The 23,506-nt window shown below is 37.6% G+C and overlaps 1 protein-coding gene across 5 annotated transcripts; it reads right to left on the reverse strand.

Annotated features, from left to right (window-relative positions):
• Nucleotides 1-7,202: 7,202 nt before the first annotated feature.
• Nucleotides 7,203-19,099, reverse strand: tcea3 (transcription elongation factor A (SII), 3). 5 transcript variants are annotated; one of them, XM_028471522.1, is made up of 21 exons: nucleotides 18,801-19,093; nucleotides 15,699-15,761; nucleotides 15,449-15,554; nucleotides 15,252-15,366; nucleotides 12,894-13,358; nucleotides 12,700-12,813; nucleotides 12,410-12,511; nucleotides 12,252-12,329; nucleotides 12,054-12,164; nucleotides 11,905-11,970; nucleotides 11,759-11,818; nucleotides 11,543-11,611; nucleotides 11,377-11,445; nucleotides 11,220-11,282; nucleotides 10,002-10,076; nucleotides 9,422-9,582; nucleotides 9,278-9,334; nucleotides 8,177-8,331; nucleotides 7,913-8,059; nucleotides 7,774-7,845; nucleotides 7,203-7,420 (listed from the first exon to the last, which is right to left on the reverse strand). In XM_028471522.1, exons 1-21 carry the CDS (start codon nucleotides 18,867-18,869, stop codon nucleotides 7,412-7,414), a joined length of 2,226 nt encoding a protein of 741 aa, XP_028327323.1. In that variant the 5' UTR covers nucleotides 18,870-19,093; the 3' UTR covers nucleotides 7,203-7,411. The 5 variants fall into 5 exon arrangements, with proteins under 5 accessions (XP_028327323.1, XP_028327322.1, XP_028327325.1 ...); XM_028471521.1 differs by lacking the exon at nucleotides 7,203-7,420 and having other exon boundaries at nucleotides 7,532-7,845; nucleotides 18,801-19,096; XM_028471523.1 differs by lacking the exons at nucleotides 7,203-7,420; nucleotides 7,774-7,845; nucleotides 7,913-8,059 and having other exon boundaries at nucleotides 8,207-8,331; nucleotides 9,231-9,334; nucleotides 18,801-19,099.
• Between the last annotated feature and the right edge of the window lie 4,407 nt (nucleotides 19,100-23,506).

Here is a 23,506-nt window from a genome sequence, read left to right on the forward strand (position 1 = left end):
TGACCGTAAGTGAGGGTAGGAACGTAGATCAACCGGTAAATTAACATGACGGATCACACCAATCCACCTGTCAATCTCTCGCTCCATCCTTCCCTCACTTGTGAACAAGACCCTGAGATACTTGAACTCCTCCACTTGGGGCAGGATCTCATCCCCAACCTGGAGAAGGCACTCCACCTTTTTCCGCTTGAGAACTATAGACTCAGATTTGGAGGTGGTGATTCTCATCCCGGTGGCTTCACACTCGTAATGCGAACCGATCCAGTGAGCGTTGAAGGTCAAACAAACACCACACAGTGTTATTAAGTCATACTACATACAGCACTATAAACATCTAACAGATTGTGCATCAGTGTTTTTGTATTTGCAATTATGAAGATGGAAATTATATGTGTATTTTTACGTAGCCTCAATACAAATCAGTACTTTCACTTAAGAAATGTTTTGACCGAGCTACTTTGACTTTTATTGGAGTTTAACAAGGATATCTGTACTTCCAATCAAGTCATGATAAATAAACTCCCATCATAAATTGTGACTAATGTTTTTGAGTTGTATCTGGGTCATAATCGTTGCGCTCGGAAGTCATGCAGTGTGTGATGTCAGCCAACGAGTATTATGGGAATGATGTGCCAGAGCTTTAGAAGCTTGTAGACCATTAACCAGAGGTGGAAGTATTTGATTAGTACTCACATTACTGTAATTGAATAGCTTTTATGCGTACTTGTAGTTTTTTGAGTATATTTATAAATCAGTAATTTCACTTGTACTTAAGTGTGTTTTAAAAGAAGTAAAGAAATTTGTTATGTTTCTACACCCAACCATTAGTGAGTAAATTAGTGAAAAATAATTTATGACGGTACATTGAACATAATCCTTATGTTCTTAGTCGTGCCATTTCTGACCTGGCATTGTTTTAGAGATCATACATTTAGCCATTTAGCTGTTTATTTTGAATTAAATTCATTGGTGTTATGTTATTTTTTTTAAAAATTGTACATTTTGACAAACCTTTTATTTTATACAGATGCCCTCGTGGAAAATAAATGAAATTTGTGCAAGATTTGGTTTCTTTCTTTTTTAATTGATACATGAGATGTTTACTGTACGCAAGGAAACTGTGGCAAGATTTATTACCAAAAATAAACGTGGGGGGTGAAAGTAACTAGAGTAACTTTTACTTTGAATACTATTTAATTTAGCTACTTTTTACTTGAGTATTTTATGTATGACTTACTTGTACTTGTACTTCGGTACAATTTCAATCAAGTAACAGTGCGTCTACTTGAGTAGAATATAATAGTACTCTACACTTCTACTATTAACTGGATGAGGAGTCTCTCCACATGGTTACACAAACTGGGCCTGTGGTTGTCCACGTTTGAAGTGTCTGAGATGAAAGCAATGAAATATGGAGACCAAACAAAAGCAAAGAAAACACATCTTTTTATTTTAGAATAAAGGACAAGTGAAGATTGGAAAAGGATTGAAAGGAAACAACACTTGCTGTCACAATGGAGCACAGAACAAAAAATGCAAAGACGACAGAAGAAAGAGTGTAAAAAGCTGACGGATGTCAATGTTCAATGCAGTGAAAACCAAGTTGATCAAAATGTGGTTGTCAGGGTAACGGTGGCTCATCTCCATATGAATTCTACCTGATTGAGCGGAGGAGGGCGCCCCTGGATTTCTGCTTTCTGTCATCCTCTGGGAGGTTTTCAGCCCTGACTTTAACATCTGGAGAACGTTGACGCACACTAAGGTGTCTGCGTCAACATACAGCAGCCAGAAGCACTGGCACTAAATGGGGACTGTGGTTCATCTGAAAGCCACGTGAGAAGCTCTAAGGATGAAGAGATCAAATCAAACGAAATTACTTTTCAAACAAGGTAATGAGTAAAAACATGAAGGCTTTTTTGTGGTAAAAGCTTTCATTCAGTAATGAGAAGAGCTGTGTTAGTGGATTAGAAGTGATTTTTTTTTTTTCATACATTTTTTTTTTTTTACATATACATTGATCAGAATTCATGAGTTGCCTTTTATCTACCTTTTAACTAAGGTTGAGAAACGCATTACAAGCTCTGTCTCCTTAGTGACAGAGAGAGTAACATCCATATCCATAATACACCATAAGAGATGATGTCCACGCTGAAAGGCAGACATTCAATTTGGTCTCATATTGATATGGATGGATGTACATTATTATTCATACCTGCTCATGCAATGTAACAGTCTCGTCCCTTTCAATAAATGTTTTTGTAAGACTGCATCAAATGTAATTTTCACCAAATAATTATGTGATGCTGCACCCTAAGCCCAAACATCAAGTTACAAATGAATGTAAACACATCTTTGAATTAGCATTGATAACTGTTCTTAAAGTGGTTTTGAGTGCCACTTTGTATCAGTGAAACGCTGTGCTCAGCTCTACTCTTTCTGTCAGTTTTACATCACAATAATCTGTAAAAAATCCTAAGGGTTTTAAAGAGCTTTTAACCGTCCTTGATCCTTTTGTGTCATGAGCTATGGTTTGAATGCTCTTTGTAACTTGAAGGTTTACGTTTGGAAATATCAACATTCACCAAAGCACATGTCAAACCTTAGCTCTCTATATCTTTTTTTCTCATGCAAAAAAAAAAAAAAAGAAATATATAAAAAAAAAACATATTTTTTGAAATTATAAATATTTGTTGTATTTTCATGTTTTTTTCTTCTGTTTTCTTGGAAGATTTCAAAAGGAGGATCTTCAGCATGATTATAATGAGTGTTGATTAGGACAGAAAAAGGATTTATCCATCACTGAAATGCATATTTTGCTCTTTTTTATTATTATTTTTTAAGTTTCCTACAGATATATCAGTTATTCTATTACCACTTTACAAATTATAACAGCACCATAAAAGTTAAACACCTCTCAGCAAACCCTGATAGTATCAGTGTCATCAACATCATGCACACTGTGTAACTACCTGGTCATTACCAACTTTGCAAAGGTGATAGCAGCAAACAAACACTGTGTACTGTGCAGCACAGTGTCATTTTATGATATGTCTATATGGTATGTACGATTGTATGTATCTGTCACGATATTACTTGTTTATATTTATTTAAAATGCTTTTTAATATACTTTTACAATAAAGAACCAAATCCTGTGGCTGACTGAGTCTGATGTGTTTGATAGAGGAGGCTTCAATGCTTCCAACTTATCTGAATCTGAAAAGTCTGCTTTTAGCAACAAAAAGGTTTCAGGCTCATTACAACACTCAGAGACAGACATTAGCATCAAGGAAACGTCGAGCGGGGAGACAGAAAACAAGCTTTCAACAGTCTCATCATTTTGAGGAATGGAAAGCCATGAATATATCACAGTACTTTTACACTATTTTCTCTGCTTGTCACAGGATCCAATAGTAAACCTCAAGATTAGACAAATTGCATTTACCGTCATAGTAGCTGGTTTTGACATTGAACTATCTGATATCTGTTTTTATTGATGGTGACACGGTTATATGTAAATCTTCAGCCGTCTTGTGAGATAATGTGAGCCTGTGTGCTGAGTGCTTTACCTCCTGGTCCCCTGGAACTGAAACGCACAGAGCTTCAAGATTCAATCATGTCTGTCTGTGGTTGACAGAGAAGGGGTGACAGGAGTGTCGCCAGGAGAGACACAAACATTGACACCAAGTTTATGACAAAGCTCTTTACTTTACCCGACATGCCAAGTCAAACCACACAAGGTCACTAGAAAAGAAAAGACGCATGCAGCCAACGTGCTTCTTAGGTTCTGCTTGTAGACACATGAATATTTGCAGAACCTTAACTCATCATCACTAACCGTATTCATCCATCCATCCATTTTCTGACTCGCTTGCTCCTTTTCTTTTCTTTTTTTCTCACGGTGGTGGGGGTCTGTTAGTGTCAGGGCATGACTGTACTTACACATTATATTAAAGACATCTATGAAAAAATGGTAACATGTAAGCTGGTAAGTGGTGTAACCTTTTGTACAGGTTGAAAACAATAATCTCAATAAGAATAAATTGAATATTGTTTGACATTTACCCAAGGTTCATTGCAATGAGCCTCTTTATCAATACACAATAAGAGACTGAATATCAAATTGAAGGAATAAATATTTCTTTTTACTGTAATGTATGGTTAGATCCAGCCTTGCCTTGTCAGAGCTAAGATTAAGTGTTTTTTGAAGGATGCTTATATGTAAATTGGTGATTTCCATTGTATGTACAATGATAAATTATCTGTCTGTTAAAGACACCTCCAAGTGCTGTGAGTTAGTTGATTTTTTTTTTTTTTTTTTAACAAATTGACTTAAAACGATTCTGTGCAGATGGAGAAAAGCATCAAATTGTCAAGCAAAAGCTTGTATTCATTTTTTTTTCTTTGTCTGCACATGCTGTCAAAGGTCAACACTAAGAAATGTAATCTTTTTAAGACAGTAATGCATGTTTTGTTATTGCAATTAAATAAATGAATTTATTTTAATGCATAACTGTGACCATCACCAGTCCTCCCTAAGGAAGGGTAAGAAACAGTTTATTTTAGGAAGGATATAAAAAGAGAGGGCAGTGTTATACCTAGGTGAGGGGGAAGGGAACAGGGAAGAGGGAGTCAAGGTAGGAAATCAAAAGGGTGTGGAAGAGTTGATTATTGTAACGTGGGAGTGAGATGTGATGTTAGTTGTGCATATTGTGCTTATTGTGTGGTGTAATCAAGCCTGTCTGGTGACAAGTGTGAAGCTTAGGTATAATGGTGGTTGTAGACAGAGGGAAGGAGTGAGTGGTTATACCTAAAACTGGTATTTGGGATCAACATGTCTAAGGTTAAGCCCAGTACGAGTTTTATCCCCCAAGGCATGCCAGTGCATCCTAGCCCCGGGCCCAAAGATGCAGCCAGGCCAGCAGAAAGAGAGGGGGCCAAACTGGCCACAATCCAGCAGAGCCGCACAGCCCCAGACCACGCTAGGACAGCAGCCCACCTGGGCCTTCCACTGCGGGAAGGAGGCAATCAACGAGAGAGAGACCCCGCAAAGAGAGCCACCCCGCGGCACCCCCGAACCATGCCAGCCCCACAGAGCGTGGGGTCACCTCCCACCCCCCATTCGCAGCCGGGCACCAGCCACATCCCCCAGCGGTCCAGGGAACGATCCTCGCCGCACGCTTGTATTCTAAGTATAACTTTAAGAAATGTCTAAGGCATTAATAGGTAAGAAAAATAAAATTTTAATTAACCAACACATTTACTTTATTAGCTTATTGTCCCATTGGATTAACTTCCACCTTTGTTGGTTGTACAGCGATTTATTGAATGTTATTTATACAGAACAAACAGTTTCAAAGTGCTTTATTATGAAATAAATAAGGTAAAATAATATTGGCATAAATAAATAAAATGTAATATTTCAAAACAATAATTATGTCGCCACCAAGAGCAAAATAAGCCAGCACTTAAGAAAGGCCAACCTACATACATGAGTTTTAAGAAGTGCTCCCATGGTTACCACTAATGTTATAGGCCAGAGATTCACTGGAAGTGGATTATGGGCTCCGGTCAGGCTAGTAAAAAGACTAAATTTCTCTAATGTACGCAGATGCCTGACTATTAAAGGCTTCAGAAACAAGCAGTAAATGTTTAGATTTGGTTTTAAAACTCACTTTAAACCTGGCAGCAGCAGTCTGCTCTGTTCTGCTGTATCTAAAAGGGTTACAGTTATTATCAAGCGTCCAGGATGGTTTAAAATGATGACTATGCCTTGTTATATAAATGGAAATCTTTTTTTTTTACTATCTATAAAAATAAACTGAACATAGACGGACTTGGCTTTAATAATATTGACTGGGGGCTTTTTGTACTTACTGGCTCCTCTTTATTTAAACATTATTATTATTTTGCCTTTCTAGGAGCTGACCTCTATTGTTCTGTGTTGATATATGTGTATATTTTTAAAATGACAAATCAAAAGAAGAAGAAGAAGATTAAGATTATTTTGCAACACTTAACTTGAAATTTAATATATGGGGCTGAAATTGCCCTGTCATTAGCATGAATAAGGTGTCATGAAGGCTGTCATTAAGTGTCGTTCGCTAAATTATGACACCTTTGGAGCTACTTTGGTGTTTTTGGGATTAGGTGGAGTTATGGTTAGGGTTAGGGTAATGGGCGACACTTAAAAACAGCCTTATTCATGCTAATGACAGGTGTCATGTCATAATAATGGCAGCGTAATATCAGCCTTTGTGTATAAAACAAGTAAAGTGCCTATTCTTTCTTATTTAAAACTTCCTTCAACATTTGGTTTATTATTTAGTCACATGAATGTGTGTCATTATTGTTGTTGAACTCCCAGCTTTGACATGAGAGACCAACTACACATACTGTGCAACTGGGGCCACATTTTGAGGCTCAGATGCAGTTTTGTGTATAAACTGGGATGTCAGCATTAATGTAGAAAGGAGCACTCAGTGGTGTTTCTCTCTTTTAAAGGTTGAAATGATCCATAAGTAAAGCAACGACATAATATTTCAAATTTCAAATTTATTTATTTATTGGAGGATATGCCCCTTGAGATGGAACATCTCGTTTTCGAGGGGGTCCTCATTTTCGAGGGGGTCCTCAAATATCCCAGGAAACCACATGGTGGACCCTCAGCCTGGCAGCAGTCTGGATGTGGTGATGTTTTTTTTTTGTTCAAGTCAGACTCTATTTGTTACATTACCACCAATGTATCGAAGGCCTTATTTTAGAGTTACAGAATGCAGGTAGGAGACTAATAACTCCCACAGTAAAACAAAGCCTTGGCTCGGCTCGTTTCAGCTCTAACAAGTGGACTTTAATATGTGGTGAGCAACAAGCAAAGACAAAATGCACAACGAAGCCTAAGATACTGAAGTATTGATTTGAACACTCACTGCCATCTACTGTAGGTTGACGTTCATGCAACAAACGTGAAGTGTTGAATCTAAGCGTAAGTTGTATCTCATATTTCCAAGTAAGTTTGAGTCTGTTTTCACCTTTCATTTTGTTTATCTTTAGAAAAGTAAAGTCTAAATTCAATTGGCCCAGTAAACGCAACACAACATCAAGATTGTCCAACAGTTTTATTAACAGTTTAAAAAAAAAAAAAAAAAAAAAAACCATATCAACTGTATGTCAAGTGCAGTTGAAACAAGTTATATACAAAGTGAACAGCTGCTTTATGAAAAGATAAAACCGTTATATGTGTGATTGTAAAATGATCATTACAATGTTCAAACTTGGCTGATTCAATGGACCATAAATCAAAGTAATATTCACACTCAGTCGATAAATCCACACAGAACAAATCCAAATGTTAGTAGTGACTTGTAGAAAGCTGCAATCGTTTCATAACTCTTTGGGTTCATCGTGATAAGATCAGCAAAACTGAAATGTGGTAAGAGGAGAATTAAAACACTTAAATGATATCATTATCAATTAAACAGCACTTACAGAAACATGTTGACAACAGGTGTAACACACATAATCTGGCAACATTAAAAAAACATTATTCAGCTCCAGCTTGCATATCTAAATGCTTTTAGTCGTGTTTTATTTTAGCGTTATGTTAGTTTTACTACAGCTGTAAATACTAAACTGAGGGCTAATGTGGCTGATGATGCACTTTTTTTCCCTGAGGTAGAAATAAATAAGGCTCGTGTTTAATTTTCGATTGGCTCTCTTTGACTAAAATGAGTTTGACAGCATGGGTTAAAATTGGGTGATAGGAAGTGACCTACCTTCCAACGGTTGCCGCACTCGTTGCATAAAACAAATGTGGTCATTGGCTCATCAGCACTGCGTGTCTGCACCTACACACACACACACACTTGTAATAATTTGTCACCTTTGTGTGCTTTGTTGTGTATTTATTGTGACCTGGTTGTAGGTGCAGTTCCTCTTCTTGCACTTGCCGCACTGCAGCAGGTCGGTGGAGGTTCCACCAGTTTTGGCCATCTGGTGTTCCCTGATGGCCTCCTGGGTGAGAACATTCCTCAGCTGCTTCAGCTCGTCACTGGCCATTTCCTAAATGAGGAGTTTAATTCCAAGGAACAAGAGGTTGGAAACTCATGCCGAACAGAGAGAAAAGCATGTGGGAGGTGTTAGTGTCAGCGTGAAGGAGGAGCCTCTCAGCAGACCTACCTCTGCAGACATGGAGGCAATGCGGCTCAGGTCGATGCTTCCTGCAAGAACATTTCTGCGTAGCCCCGGGTTCTTTGGGTCCTTCAGGTTGCTGATGCGGCTTCGAACCCTGTTTTTGTATTTCATGTCAGTGGCTTTTATCTCCTGGTAGATATGTGAGATCAAACAGTCAAGGGTGACTAAACTCTATGCAGCAATATTTATATTCCAACTTAGAAATATGACTTATATAGATCAGCCATTATCTGAGGTGAAAGTAATCGATTACTTGTACTTTTTTGAGTATATTTATAAATCAGTAATTATACTTGTACTTACGTACATTCTAAAAGAAGTGAAGTAATTTGTGACATTTCTACACCCAACCATTACTGAGTAAATTATGTTAAAAATTAAACCACAATACTGCACTGATTTCAGGTCAACAGTTTATGAAGACACATTGAACATAATCCATATGTTCTTAGTCGTGCAATTTCTGATCTTAGGTTCAGGTTGTGGATTCTAACTATTATGTTGTTACCCACATGGCACATTTGGCCGGGCACAAGGAATGTACATTTTGATAAACCTTTTATTTTATACATTATATTGTGCAAGATGTCGTCCATCCTTATAAATGTATATATGAAATGTTTTCTAAGGGAACCGTGGCAAGATCTATTACTAAAACTAAATGTGGGGGGTGAAAGTAACTTGTAACTTTTACTTAGAGTACTATTTAATTGAGCTAGGTTTTACTTGTACTTGAGTATTTTATGAATGACTTACTTGTACTTGTACTTGAGTACAATTTCAATCAAGTAACAGTGCTTATACTTGAGTAGGATATAGTGTATCAGTACTCTACACTTCTACCATTAACAGGAGGAGGAATCTCTCCACATGGTTGCATCTTCCACAGAAGTTGCAAAACTAAAAACTGTACTTCTCTGTAAAGTAAAATCTTAAGCAGATATTTATTAAAATAAAAAGCTCACTTTTTAAAAAAAATAATTGTAATGCAAATTACATAATTTGTGATAATAACAGGACTTCTACTTGAGTAGGATATATCAGTACTCTTTACACTTCTGGCCATTATTCATGAGAGAAGGATATGATCTTCGATCTCTGCTGCCATGCTGTCACAGTTTGCACCAAAGTCTTTGTAGTCATCTGTGGAGGAATACAACTCGTGATCAGCACCGTAAACGTTTAAAGTGTACATTTAACAAAGCTCATGCAGTAGACGTTCAATCTGACTGTCTGTGCGGAGAGCGGCCGTCAGCATCTCGATGCACTTGTCTCTGATGGAGTCTCCAGTAGCAAAGTGAGGAGACAGCGGACCTCCAGGTGAGGAGAAGCTGGGGGACATCGGGCTGGTTGGAGTGGTGGGAGTTTTCGAAGGTTCCACTTTACTTTTTCTGAGGTAAAGACAACCAAAATAAAATACATTTTTTCTGGTGGATGTTTAGATACGACTAAACAGACAAAAACAGGTTTGTGTGCACTTTCCTTAAAGTGCCAAAACACTGCAGTTTTTTTTTTTGTTTTTTTTTAATTACAGTATAACCGACAGGCAGTCTTAATAGGACAACACAAATAATTTGACAAACTAACCAATTTTATCAGGTTTTTAAATAATATGGCGTATTGGAGTTAGCGTGTAGCCTTTATCCAGGGCATTTATTGTGAAAGGGTAGAAGAGAGGGTGCTACACTCTGTTTAACTCATGTCTCATTTTATCCAATATATTTATCGCACAAGTTGCACCCATGATTAGGAAGTCGCAACCCTAGGGATAAGATGAGGTTTATTTCATCAATTAAAAAAGGTAACTTACTTTTCCAAGCTGTCGGTCGACAGCTTCCTCAGAGGAGGGCTCGGCAGGGAAGGCTTAGAGCCATGAGACTCTCTTCTACACATAAACCAAACGTACAAATATTGTTCAGATATTCAGATATATATTATAGGAAGTTTCTCTTTTTTTATATAAATAAAATGGCATTACATTGTTATTAAAGCAGAACTAAGTAACTTGTGCTTAGCGCTCCCCCTAAAGGTCCCTTTTGGTTATGTCACTGTGGTAAACACTCCGCACCCCCGTCGCCTGCCCCACCCCACAGCTACATGCACACCTTTGCTCTCCCAAGACGGTAGCAACTGATCACTGAAAAATCCTGATACAACAGTGACACTAAGGGTGCTTTCACACATATAGTCCCATGTGACCATGTGAACAGTATGAGGAAGAGAGACAAGTAAAATAAATGAATGATGTGGGAGTAATACGGAAGGGAGTGTGGAAATGTGTGTGATGTGTTTGTTTGTGTGCTGACAAAGCGGCTCTAAAAATGGATGGATGGATGGATGGATGGATGGATGGATGGATGGATAGATAGATAGATAGATAGATAGATAGATAGATAGATAGATAGATAGATAGATAGATAGATAGATAGATAGATAGATAGATAGATAGATAGATAGATAGATAGATAGATAGATAGATAGAGAGAGAGAGAGAGAGAGAGAGATATAGATAGATAGATAGATAGATAGATAGATAGATAGATAGATAGATAGATAGATAGATAGATAGATAGATAGATAGATAGATAGATAGATAGATAGATAGATAGATAGATGGACGGACGGACGAACAGATAGATGGATGGATATTTGTGTGTGTGCTGCCTGATGGAGCGCTGGCTGTCACTGCATTGAGTTGCTCTGTTCCTCAGACAAAGGTCTTCTCTGCCTTTTTTTTGCTGGCTCTGCCATGATATAAGTTTGAGAAAAGTGACTTAATAGACAACCGTGTGCAGGCACGGGGCTGGTCATAATCTAGCATTTGTTTGTATTGGGTAGCTGTAAAGCAGGTAGGAGGCAGGAAAGTTGCAAGTCCTGTTTTCTGACCAGAGACAGCAGGGGGAGATGAAAGACCCCCCCCCAATCACCCCATAAACACTTGTATTGCCCTCACAGGGACTACAAGAAAGATTTCTTAAAGTCAAAAAGTTACTTCGTTCTGCTTTAATTGCTGTTATTTTTCAGTTACCTTTCACCTGTTAGCTTCTTTGCTGGTGGCGGGCTGCTTTTATTCTCATTAGTGGATTCCCGCCTTGTAAATGAAACACGTTAAAGTGTATCCCAGTTAGAGAAAAGGAATGGCCTATTACAGAAATCTTGAACTCAGTGGTGCACATCACTCTGACCTTTCAGCTTTGGATTCAGTTGAATGGCGTTTCACAGCTTGGCCAGGCATGCAGTCAGAAGACTCCCTCCTGCAATGAAAAGAAGCATAAAGTCATGAAGGCATCTTGGAGCCTGGCCTACTCATTGATGCTGTGCTTTGGATTTACATCCATAAGTCCAGCAAACCTGTGGTTTTCCTTTCGGACCTCCAAACTGGATTTTTTGGGTGTCGGTTTTGACTCAGACGAATCTTTTCTGATGAAAGGGAAAAATGTCATTTGTGTGGTTGCAAACCACATTAACATCCACCATGCACACTCATATTAGGTTTCAAGGATGAAATGTTAAACTCCAAACTTCTTTCAGTTTGATGTGTTATGATCACACTAGTGACGTGCCAACCTTTCCCTCTTGGCCTCGTCCAAGTGCTTTTGAGTCACTTTGTTATCCACAGAGTTTTTTCTGTGAGAAGGAAACAATTGGTATCAACATAAAGTCACGTAAACAATGCATATGTTTCATGCATTATTGGTTGCCAGATCCCAGACCTGTCCTTCTTTACGTGATCAACAGTCTTTTTCTCTGTAGGCTGCTTTGAGTCTTTTGGTGACTTCCTGTCGTGGCAAAAACATTCAAAACGCAAAAATATTTTAGACAACGAGGAGGCCGTGCCATGCAGGGAGCAACGATAGCCCACCTCTCTTGGTCTTTTTTCCCTTCAAGTGTGTGACTTTTTGAGGGAGGTGGAGGAGGGTGAAGGTGAAGAGGGAGTGGAGGAAGAGGAGCGTTGGGGTCGGGAGGCTCCTTTCTATGCAGAAATAGATCTTAGAGCTTCACACATTCACAGTGAGTAGCATCAGTAAAAATCACTTCAATGGGAAGTGCAGAGTCAGACCTGGGAGGAGGGGGAGGATGAGGATGAAGGTGGAAAGGGAGAGGAGCGATCGGAGCATTTGGGTCTGCTGCAGGTTTCCTGATAAGATAACCAGAAATACTGAGTCTATTGACAAAGTCTGAACTCACTGGTGTTGTGCCCCCTGCAGCAGGTCTGACCTCTCTTTCTTTAGTTCTACTGAGGGTCCTTTAGCCTTAGGAGATGTGGGTGGAGAGGCGTGAGGACGAGGATGTCGGGACGAAGACTCTTTACCGTCCTTTCTGAACACGTCACAATAGATGAGAGCAAAGCACATGAGTTCCAGGTGATGCTGCGTACAGGTCAGGCAGATCATGAGTGAGTCAGCACAGCATGCACCATGCACAGAGACCACAGAGGAGGCGTCAGTGCACACAGGTAAGTCAGACACTCTCATGTCATGCAGGGGCAGCTTTTCAGGAGTCCTGACCTGTCTTTTTTCAAGTCCGAAGCTGGATGTTTGATGGGTAAAGGAGGCCGAGCAGGTCGAGGGGGTGAGGGGAACCGAGTGGGGTACAGAATGCTGCTGTCCAACACGCTTCTCCTGGAATAAAGAATCCCTCTGAAGCGCTTGTGGATTGTTCTGAGGTTTAAAAATTCAACTTTAATCTGACACAGTCTCACCTTTCAAACATCTGCCGATAGACATCAGCTAATTTCTCTCCGTGTGGTTCACTGTGTGGCTTTGCTCGCTGAAGACCATGGATGGGCCTCTGGGGTCGGCTTTCCTCTCGTTTGTCCTTCTTCTTGTCATCTCCACAGTGTTTGTTCAGCTCCTCCTGGTGTTCTTTAGAGTGTCTCATTATTTTTGTTTCTCCTGATGGTCTTTCTTTCCTCAGCTCTGACCTGTGTTTGTCAGATTGATGTTTCTGCTTTTTGTCTTCCATCTGAAGTCGAGCTGTCTGTTCGACCATTTGGATTTCTGGAGGATTTCTCTCATTAATGCTGTCCCTCGAGTGCTTTACACCACAGGAGTCCTCTGTGGGCGGCTTGTTGCTTTTCACTTCATGGTTTTGTTTTTCTTTTCTTTCTTTATTGTCTTTTTTATCAGGCTCTGAGTTGTGTTTCAGTTGGACATCCATTCTATGACTATCAGAAACAAAATGACAGAAAAACATAGTTTGTCCATTTATTCAAGAGCAAAAAGGACTCGTCTCTGTCCTCCCACAGACAGAACTCGTGACGAAGAAGTGACTGTCGTAATGCATTCAATGGAATTTTTTGAATTCTAAACTTTTTTCATCTGAGACCCAACAAAGAACCAAGGACGACACGATTAATGGAGTGAAGTGCGTTGGTTCCCTTTGATGTTTTTGAAAATATACAGTAAATAAATAACATTGTCTAATCACAATGAGGTTTATATGCAAACTGTATTTCTTGAGGTTGTCAAACGTGTGCAAAAACTGTTTGGTTCCTGTTGCTTTGAAACATGAAGACAAAAGCTGTCAAAGGTCAAACAGACCTGTGTTTCTGTGCCTTTTGTTTGATATATTATTCATATGTACTTCTCATGAAGCCTCACACAAAATGATGACCCAACAACTTGAATCCTATTGTTTTTTTACAAACAATGTAATTTGAGATGAACCTGATGGACATTTTTTAAAAGATTTAGGATTGAAAATGTCATGAGACTTCATCCAGCTTTTTTTTTTTTTTTTCAAACATCTTGATGATGTATTTTGTTTGGATTACAAGCAGATTTTTCCTGTTGATTTGTCTTTATTCTGTTTATGGACAAGATATTGTTCATGGAATAATTTCAGGATGTTCAAAAATGTGTTTTCCCTAAACTTAACTTGGCATGAAACACAACAAAAGTGTTTGTTACTGCTTTCCAGTTGATGGTGCATTACTGCCTACATGTTGAAGATAAACACAAACCTCAGAGGGATGGAGGTAACTGTCTTAACTCATTGTTTAAGGCAGGGATTCTCAACTGGGTCGCGGACCTGTACTGGGTCGATCGTGTTAAAAATAAATAAATACTTATTGTCTCTCATGTTGGACTTGTCTTTTATTTTGATGCATGCTGTGAAATGCATGTTGCACAGAAAAATATATAGATGTATGTTTTTATGTGTGTGTTTTCAACAGCTATTTAATAACTGTGGCAAAATGTGGGTCCCAGAGTGAGACCAGTTGGTTTACGGTCTGAATTTAGAGAAATAATGATTATAATAAAATGTGTTTATAGCATAAAGGGAAGTCACACATTAGATCATCACTTCATAATACCTTTTTGAGTTTTTTTTTTTTTCAACAAACACTAAACCAGAAGGTTCAAAGTAATTAAATAGATCAAGTAGTTTATATTCAGTTATAGAAAAAGTTGGTGTAACATGTTCTTTAACTTTAACTAATGTTTTTTGAGTAAATTTAACTATATTTGTTTAGAAGTAAGCACAACTTAAAAACACAACTTAAGTACAACTTAATAGAATTAAGTAATTACATGCTAAAAAAATAAAGTCATGTTATTTCTGTTGTTTTAACTAGGGATTATTTAAAAAAGGATTGTAATTTAACAAAACTGTTAACAAAAAAGTTCAAATAGCCAGTTTTCCAATCTTTTAAGGTCTGGAAAATGTTGGCTTTTAAGTTAATCAACTAAAAAAAAACTCAATTTTTTTGAGTTCCGATAAGCTATTCGGGTTTACAGTGAAGCTGTTGTAACTTCTTAGTCTTTTACGGAGGCTGTGGCTCAGGTGGTCGGATCTTTCCTCAAACTGCAAAAACAGTCAGAAACCCAAATATAAGTTGTCTTTGTTTTCCAAGTGTCCTTGAGCTGAACAGTAACACAAACAGCTGGCAAAGAAGAAAGCATCTCCATTACAGCCCAGCCACTTGTCCTGTTCCATGTGCATGGATGAGACTGATCAAGTTTGAAGTGTAAATTCTGCAGGAAAGAGAACCTTAAGGTTTTGAGTGTCACACTCTGTTGTGTCTGTGTATCTGTCTGTATACTTGTCTGTGTACCTGTCTGTGCTCTGCGTCTCTGAGGGCGAGCTGCACGGAGACGTTTTAGTGGAGTCCAAACTGTTCCTCCTTTCATCCACTTTCTCAGAGTGAGAATGACCCGAGTCGGCCTGAGCTGAAGACAAGTGGAGGTCACATCAGCATCGTATCAAATGTGTGTGTGTGTGTGTGTGTGTGTGTGTGCACTCTGTCACTACCCAGAAGTCTCTTCCAGTCTTTAATGAGGACTTTAGCCAGAGACACGACCTCTTCATCCGTGCAGTGTTTTCTGATGCCATTCACAGACATGCCGATTCGTGTTTCCTGAAACCATCACACCAAAGACCCCGTGAAGACTTACTGGTTTTTTTTTTTGGGTTTTTTTTACTTTAGCCTGCATAAATGTCTTATGGAGACTTTTGGTTGACATGCACATGAATGACAATGACACTGTTAGCTGGATCTCACCTGAAGAAGTTTGAGTGTCATGTTAAAGCTTCTCAGTTCCTTCAGCAGATCCATGGCACCCTCCTGCACACCAAGCAGTGAAAGCACCATCAGCCAAACACTCATTCAAACGTGTGAGTTTACCTTATTAAAACTACTATTGAGTCAGGAAAACATTGTTAGGAACTGTCATGTAAAAAAAAATACTTTACCTATCCGTAACTTACCTTGAATGTGTTCAAAACTAGGTAAAGATAGGGATTTAGTTTGTGTTTTGGTTGTCTTTAAAAATACTCTAAGGGTTAGGGTTAGGGTTAGACTAAGACTAGTTATAGTCTTAGTTCTATAATTACCAGTTTACATAGTTACTGATGATAATCGAGGTTTAGTTAGACATCAATGACAACAGACAAATTCATCACTGTTTTTGCTTTTTCCCAAGGGCTAAAAAAGCAAAAGGCACTGGTCATGGTGTTTTCACATTAGTGGAATGGGGTTCAACTCCCTACAGTGTCCTTGCTATAAGCCAAAATATATGAAAACACAATAGTTATCACTCTACACATTTCACAACAAACCTAAATGTCCCTGACGGCCCACCTTCAAACACAACCTCATTTGGCCATCCATGAAAAACCTACTTAACCTCCCACTTTTCTACAGCAATACATACTGGGCACTGCACTAGTATTAATACTAGTGCATGTATTAATACATTGGATTAATACTAGATCCCCACCAATTAAACAGGCCTCTTATATAATGATGGGGTATGTGCATGTGCATGTGCCTTTCTGATGCATCGTATGCTGAGGCGACTTTCCGAGGATATGAAGGTACTTCAAAAGGAAAAGAACTTTTCGTTTGGAGAGTTGGAGGAACGTAAACAACGACTGGAAAAGAAAGCTCGAGGAGATACGGAGAAAAAGGACAGTGAGGAGGAGTAACAACAGGAACAATGACTGCAGACGAGAACACATCACATAAAAAAGGACAAAAAAAAAAAAAAAAAAACGTTAATGAAAAGATGAAATTATGGTATGAAGAAGATGAAAATGTTTGACAAGGGAAGAAACGAGGTTTGATGTAAAATTATCTGTGTTCAAATCAGGGGACGGATCTAGATAAGCAAAATGCTTTTTTTCCGTCGCCCTTTCCGGCATGCAAAAGGACAAAAAAAAAAACCATGATGTGATTTTGCTGTGAATGTCAAAGTGAATTTCTGTGATTGCAACCATGTCGGAAATGAACTGAATAAATACAAAAAAAATAAATAAAAATAAATAGCGCGGTCAATAGCCCGTCTGAATAATCTGTCCGTCCCTAATATAACTGATGATGTATTAACATTCTTACAGCACTGATGTTCTGTGGCTCTGTGCTGTGCTGCCTGCAGTAATGACAACATAAATTACAACACTAGGAGAAGAGCTCAAGTTCATTGTTTACGGTTACATTTTCCCTTTTTTATTTTAACCATGTTTACTGATTGTAATTTGAACAACTTTATAACTGACTAACAATTTTTCTTACATTGTATCCTGGAAAATGTACGTTTTACAAAAGTTTTCCTTTTCTTATTTATCAGTGGCTTTACAGTCATTATGTTGACAGTGTCACTAATTAAAGTTCCTTATTCTAATTTAGTTTTTTTTTTGTCTTTAATCATATTTTGGACATTACAAGAATTGTGACCTTTGTATATCAATGTTCTTGTTTCATATATCAGCCGATTATTAAGATACCCAATATTAGTATCGGCATCTGATCCAAAAATTCCATCTTGTTCGGCTCTAAATACTAAGGGTGTAAGAAAAAAACGATTTGGAGCTAAATCGTGATATTTCACTGTGCGATTATTGTATCGATGCAAAAAACCTCCAATTTAATTTTTTTATAAAGAAAAAAACATTTATTTGCGCTGACATATGCATAGCACATAAACGCCTGGTCACTGTCCACATCAGACCTTGTTTAACTACTTCACTCCTCAATGCATTTTAGTTTGGTAGTTGATTGCATTTTTATTTTCATAAAACATACGGTGCATTTTTATAGATGTATGTGACTAGTTCTTTTGTAGAATTTAAGAACTTAACAGAATCAGAATCAGTTATAGAAGCAAAAGTTGAACTTTTTTTAATATAAAAAATGTAATTTGACAGTTTGATCAACATACCACTTGTTTTTTTATATTGGCACTTGAATTAAAGTGAGTTGCCATTTACTGGTTCTCACAAGTTTAACAAAAATAAAATAAATTGTATTCAATACCATTTTGTACTTGTAAAGGAAAAATTAGTAATTATTGATATTGCGATACATCGTATTGTTTAGTATCGGGATATATCGTATCATGACATGCACATAGTGAATCATATCGTCACATTCACAGCAATTCAAACCCCTACTAAATACTAATTGTTTTTGTTTGTAGTGGCTTTTAATACAGTTTCTATATATATATACATTTTTCATATAAATTATTCTGAATTGATTCTTCAAATTTGTTTCCATATTTTTTTAGCTTTTATGCAATAACTTTGTTGTTGTTTTTTGTACTGTTGACCTTTAAACAAGCAATAATGCGCAAGCTCTCAGTGTATAAAGAACACAGTAATGCACATGTTGTGTTTATTTTGTGTGATTCTACAGATCTATTCACTGCTGTGGTGTTTATGTCGATGGACTGAGCCTCACGCGCGCAGCTCTGTTATCTCTGCGCAGCGCGCGCCCACAGGAAAATGTCGAGTGTGCACATTCACTCACACCGACCTCTGTTTACTGGCCGCTCTGCATTGAAGGCAAATGTCACTGAATGTGTGAGGAAATGTGCAAAAAGAAAAAAGACAGACAAGAAAGAGCAGCAGACAAATACATCCAACATGAAGGTTGGACGCCCTGCACGCACCGAACACCTGTTGATCGTTTGTTACAGCTCAGACAGGCCAGTGCTAAATCTGTACACAGCATTAACACAAGGAATGAAAAGAAATCACTGTCACATATAATGCAAAACTAACTAAATAATAATAATAAATTAAAACAAAAGTGTGGACGTGGCCTGCAGCTACACGAGGTTACAGGACGACGCGCCACCTGTGCGTGCCAAAATAGTCTCACCGTGTTATTTCTAGACACCATTTTGTCCAGTTTTTTAGCAATCCGCATAAGGTCCTCCTCTCGGGTCATCGCTGCATTTGTCACCAACCAACCAATATTTCAATATCTTCTGGTAACTGGTTTAAAAATTAAAAAAAAAAAAAACAACTGTGGGAAAGTGTGGATCGGCTGCGCGTCGGAGTTTACGCACGGCTGACTCCATTTAACCCAGAGGCGTGTCCTCCTCCTTCACTGACCTGCTCCACACATGACATGACAACAACTAAATATAGCTGCTGTAGTATATACAGGCACCACAGGAGGGATTGCAAAGAACTATGTGATTATTAATGCCAGTGTTTCATAAAATTGCATGCAACATATTCATCTTTACGCATTTCCTTCAGAACATTTGGCTCCCGTTCCTAGCTGCAGTGTAAAGGCTGCTCATATGTCAGGTCAGTGTGTAATGATTAATCTGTGTTTGCACTGCAGTGTCAGCAGCTGCTGAGCCTCACAGAGGCCTGACCCTGTGACTCAGTGTTTATCACCAACTTCACCATGTCTACATGCAGCCTACGGTACAAACTAAGAACTGCACTTTTCCTTTCTCTTAAATCCATGCATTGGAAAATAATCTTAGAAGTTACAAACATTTCCCCGCTAGATGGTGCTGTTCGGTCAATTACCACATGTTTCCACTTTATGGATAATATCCATCTAATAATAATCTGACCCCTAGTGTTCAGAGGTGTAAAGAGCACTGATACAAGTACTGTTACTTGATTGAAATTGTACTCAAGTACAAGTACAAGGAAGTCATACATAAAATACTCAAGTACAAGTAAAAAGTAGCTCAATTAAATAGTACTTAACGTAAAAGTTACTATTTACTTTCACACCCGCCATGTTTTTTTTTTGTTTTTGTTTTGTTTTTGTCAATAAATCTTGCCACAGTTCCCTTGCACACAGTAAACATCTCATATATAAACATAAAAAGGAAGAGACCAAATCTTGCACAATTGGAACTTAATTTATTTATTTATTTTATCCACAAAGGCATCTGTATAAATGATCGGGAATCCTTTTTCTGATAAAGCTCTTTATTAACCTTAAAAAGCATCATATGAATGGACAATGAACACCAAACTAAATACTCTCCTGAAAACATATTTTTCCCCAGCCTCACTGATTATTTCATTTATTGCCTGTGTATATTATCCCAATATCTCATTGCCTTATTTTTCCCACATATATCCATCCATCCATTCATTTTCAGACCCGCTTTGTCACAGACAGACAAACAACCACTCATATTCACTCTTACGGGTAAATTGAAGACTCCAATCAATCAAACAGTCATGTTTTTGGATTGTGGAGGAAAGCCGGACTACCTAGAGAGAACATGTAAACTCCACACAGAAAGGACCCAAGGGCTTGAACCCAGGACTTTCTTGCTGTGAGGCAGAGGTGCGAACCACTACACCGCAGAGGTAGGACGATATACAAAGTTCACAAGATGGAACGATACATGATATTCAGCTCCTGATAACGATATGGGAAGATATTCTTGGAAAATGAAAAAAATACCAATGAAAATGCAGTTTAAATAACCATGCTACCACTTTAGGTCTGACCTTTTCAACTCAGTAGGAGTATGAAATATAAAATAAACAATTACAAAATAAGACAAAATGTTTCCCTATTTGTAAAAAGTGTCACTTTGCAAACATAAGGCAAAAAATGGTAAATAATTGATCATTGATGGCAGTGTAAAATTAAAACCAGAGCATGTTATCATCATGACATTCTTCCAAATAGCAATTAAGAAAAACAAAAAAAACTAGAACAGTCTTCACACCCAGATTTACAATATTTTCAACATAATTAGATTGTCTACAATTGCCCCACCCTATATAGTATAATATATATATTATTATTATATATATATAATTGATTGTTAGTTTGTTTTTAGAAATGTTATTGAAAACTTTCTAGTACAAGAGAGGGAATCTTTAGCAAAGTAGTAACAATTTACATCTCCATTAAAATGCTGGTGTGACGATGTCCTAAGTTAATATTAAAGATTGTCTTCTTATGTGTATAAAAGTATTCCTACACGGTCACAGTGATCCACCATTCCCGTTTTATGAGAATAAAAAATAAATGCAATAACTTGATGATTGTTGTGTTGTTTACAAATTCACAAAATGTGATTCATCACAATTACTTCACATCAGATTTCTCTTTAATTAGTTATTTTTTCTATTTGAGTCACATCACTTAAGTTAAAATGTAGCATGTCACTATGGTAACTATCAACAGTAATATTAAATATGTAAATAAAGCCTGCAGAAAAGTATTACTGTTATTATTATTATTATTATTATTATTATTATTATTATTATTATTTCTATTATTATTATTATTATTATTATTATTATTATTATTATTATTATTATTATTATTATTATTATTTTTGTCCGTTGACTTCTTTTTTTTTTGGGGGGGGGGGGGGTAGGGGGACGCCTACAAGCTCCTCCCACACAAAACAGGAGACAGGCAGCGTGTTTCTGAATGGCTGAAGGAAAATGAAAATTCAGTCAAAAAAAAAAAAAAAAAAAAAAAAAAAAAAAAGATTACCACTACACTATGGGAGGCCGTTTAGGAAAAAACACAGTGAAAATGAAAACATATGTCATTGCTAGTAACCTGTTTGCAGGTTATCAGCAGAGCAACAAAAGTAATTATCAGCATTATCAGCAAACGAGAAAAGCACGTTGAGTCACTGCAATAAGCACGTAGCCGAACTTTCACATCAACCAACATCCGGTTACACATCAATCAACGTCCGGTTACACATTTTTTGTTTTTTGTTTTTTTAATGCGCAATTTTTTTTAAGATTCAGACACTCATTTTCATTGAGAAAAACATATCTAATGAGCTTCATCAATGTGAAAAAAATAATGTAATTGTAGCTATATTGAAAAAAAATGCATTAAAAAAATGGATTGGCGCCATCTAATGTGTAAACCCATGGTTTTCGTTGAGTTTTTTAGGTTTTCATTGTGTTTTTTCCTACACGGCCTCACATACTACTCCCTCTGTTTTCGTTTTTTTCCCCCTGTTTTTTTTTCTCACTACTGGCTCTGTTTTTTGTTTTATTTTTCCTGTTTTATTTTATTTTTTTTTCTTCTTCCATTACTAGCTCTGTTTTTTTTTTTTTTGTTTTTTTGTTTTTTTTTAGTGGCCCTTATCCTCTTCCGTATCTCAGAGATTCAAATTCCGTGGTTAGTTTAAATATAGTCATGCATAGTTTAAATTGTTGCCTTCAAATCAAAAGCTCTTCGTTAAATTTACTTGAGCGGACTCAAGGAACTTCCCCCCAAAGATCCACAGTATCCCTGTGTGAAAGTGTTTGTGTTCCGTCTTTGACAATATCTTAAAATCATTCACTTGTTTTCATAGGAGATCACTTCCAGATGGAAATTCACTCCTAACATTTAATGCTATGTAGTTTTTGCTGCCACAGCCTCTGGAGAACTGACCGATGATATGGTTCAGAGCTGAGAGAGGTGCGTTTTCTCCACAGTTGCAAGCTGAGACACAAGTATCAACAGTTTGCTTTTGAAGTCGGATCAAATGTCAGGTGGAAGAGATTGGTTAGAATTGCACTTACTTTTGTCGAGAAATCTGCTCGTGCTGAGCAGTTTAGAGAGGCCAAGTTTATGTAGACAGTGATACTTTCTGACTTAATTATATATTATTACAGAGCAGTATTGGTTGGAAAAGTTAAATGCTCTTCCTGGAAACGAAGTGCAAGCATATGTCTTCAAATTCATCGACCTAAAATATGAATTGCCCATTAATCCTTAAGGTGATTTGTGTCACTCCTATGAGCCAGGCGGGGATTTGAAAATAAGTGTGTTAATGACTGCAGGTGAAAGTGCAGGTTGTCTCAAGCAAAGACTATTATCTCATTACACTGTTACACAACATCCTGAGTGTACTATACTTCCTCGACTGGTCTGGACACAACGGAGTGTCTGGCACGTATCATGAAGTGGACTCGATCCCTGTGAGGAAACAGAGGAAGTAGGACAAGAGGAAGAAGCAGTGATAAAGATGAACCTCTATTGACCTTTAACTCAAGGATTAAACCATTCAGCCTCGGGAAAGTGGAAAGGAGAAAGAAATAAAGTCATGTTTGCAAATGTTGACCTCTTTTCAAGAAGCTTGGTCTAAATAAACAGTCGGATCACTTGATCTTTAGGAAGAGTAGCCCATGTGTAAACATCTCTTTTCTCTGAAAACGTCCTAAAAAACATCACCCATTAATCGTCTGTATGTTCTGACACCTTTAGTTATTCAGTCTGTCATTGAAAGTCACTTTAATATTAGTGTGTAAATAAAAAGCAGTTAAAATGTAAGTGTACACTTGATTAGTGTTTCTCAAATTGGGGTACGTGTATCCCTAGGGGTACGCGATGGCACTACAAGGGGGAGAGAGAGAGAGAGAGAGAAATAAATCTATTCAGGAGCCACTAAATCAGTGCTTTTCAACCTTGGGGTCGGGACCCCATGTGGCGTCGCCTGACATTTAAATGGGGTCGCCTGAAATTTTTGAAAAATTCAAATACATTTTTAATTTAAATTCTTTTTTTTTTATTGGAACAACACACAATCTTAAACAACTGTACTTCTATAGAAATTCTTGATATCAAAA

Source organism: Gouania willdenowi, chromosome 16 (genome assembly GCF_900634775.1).
Source record: "Gouania willdenowi chromosome 16, fGouWil2.1, whole genome shotgun sequence".
In the NCBI taxonomy this organism is placed as follows: domain Eukaryota; kingdom Metazoa; phylum Chordata; class Actinopteri; order Blenniiformes; family Gobiesocidae; genus Gouania; species Gouania willdenowi.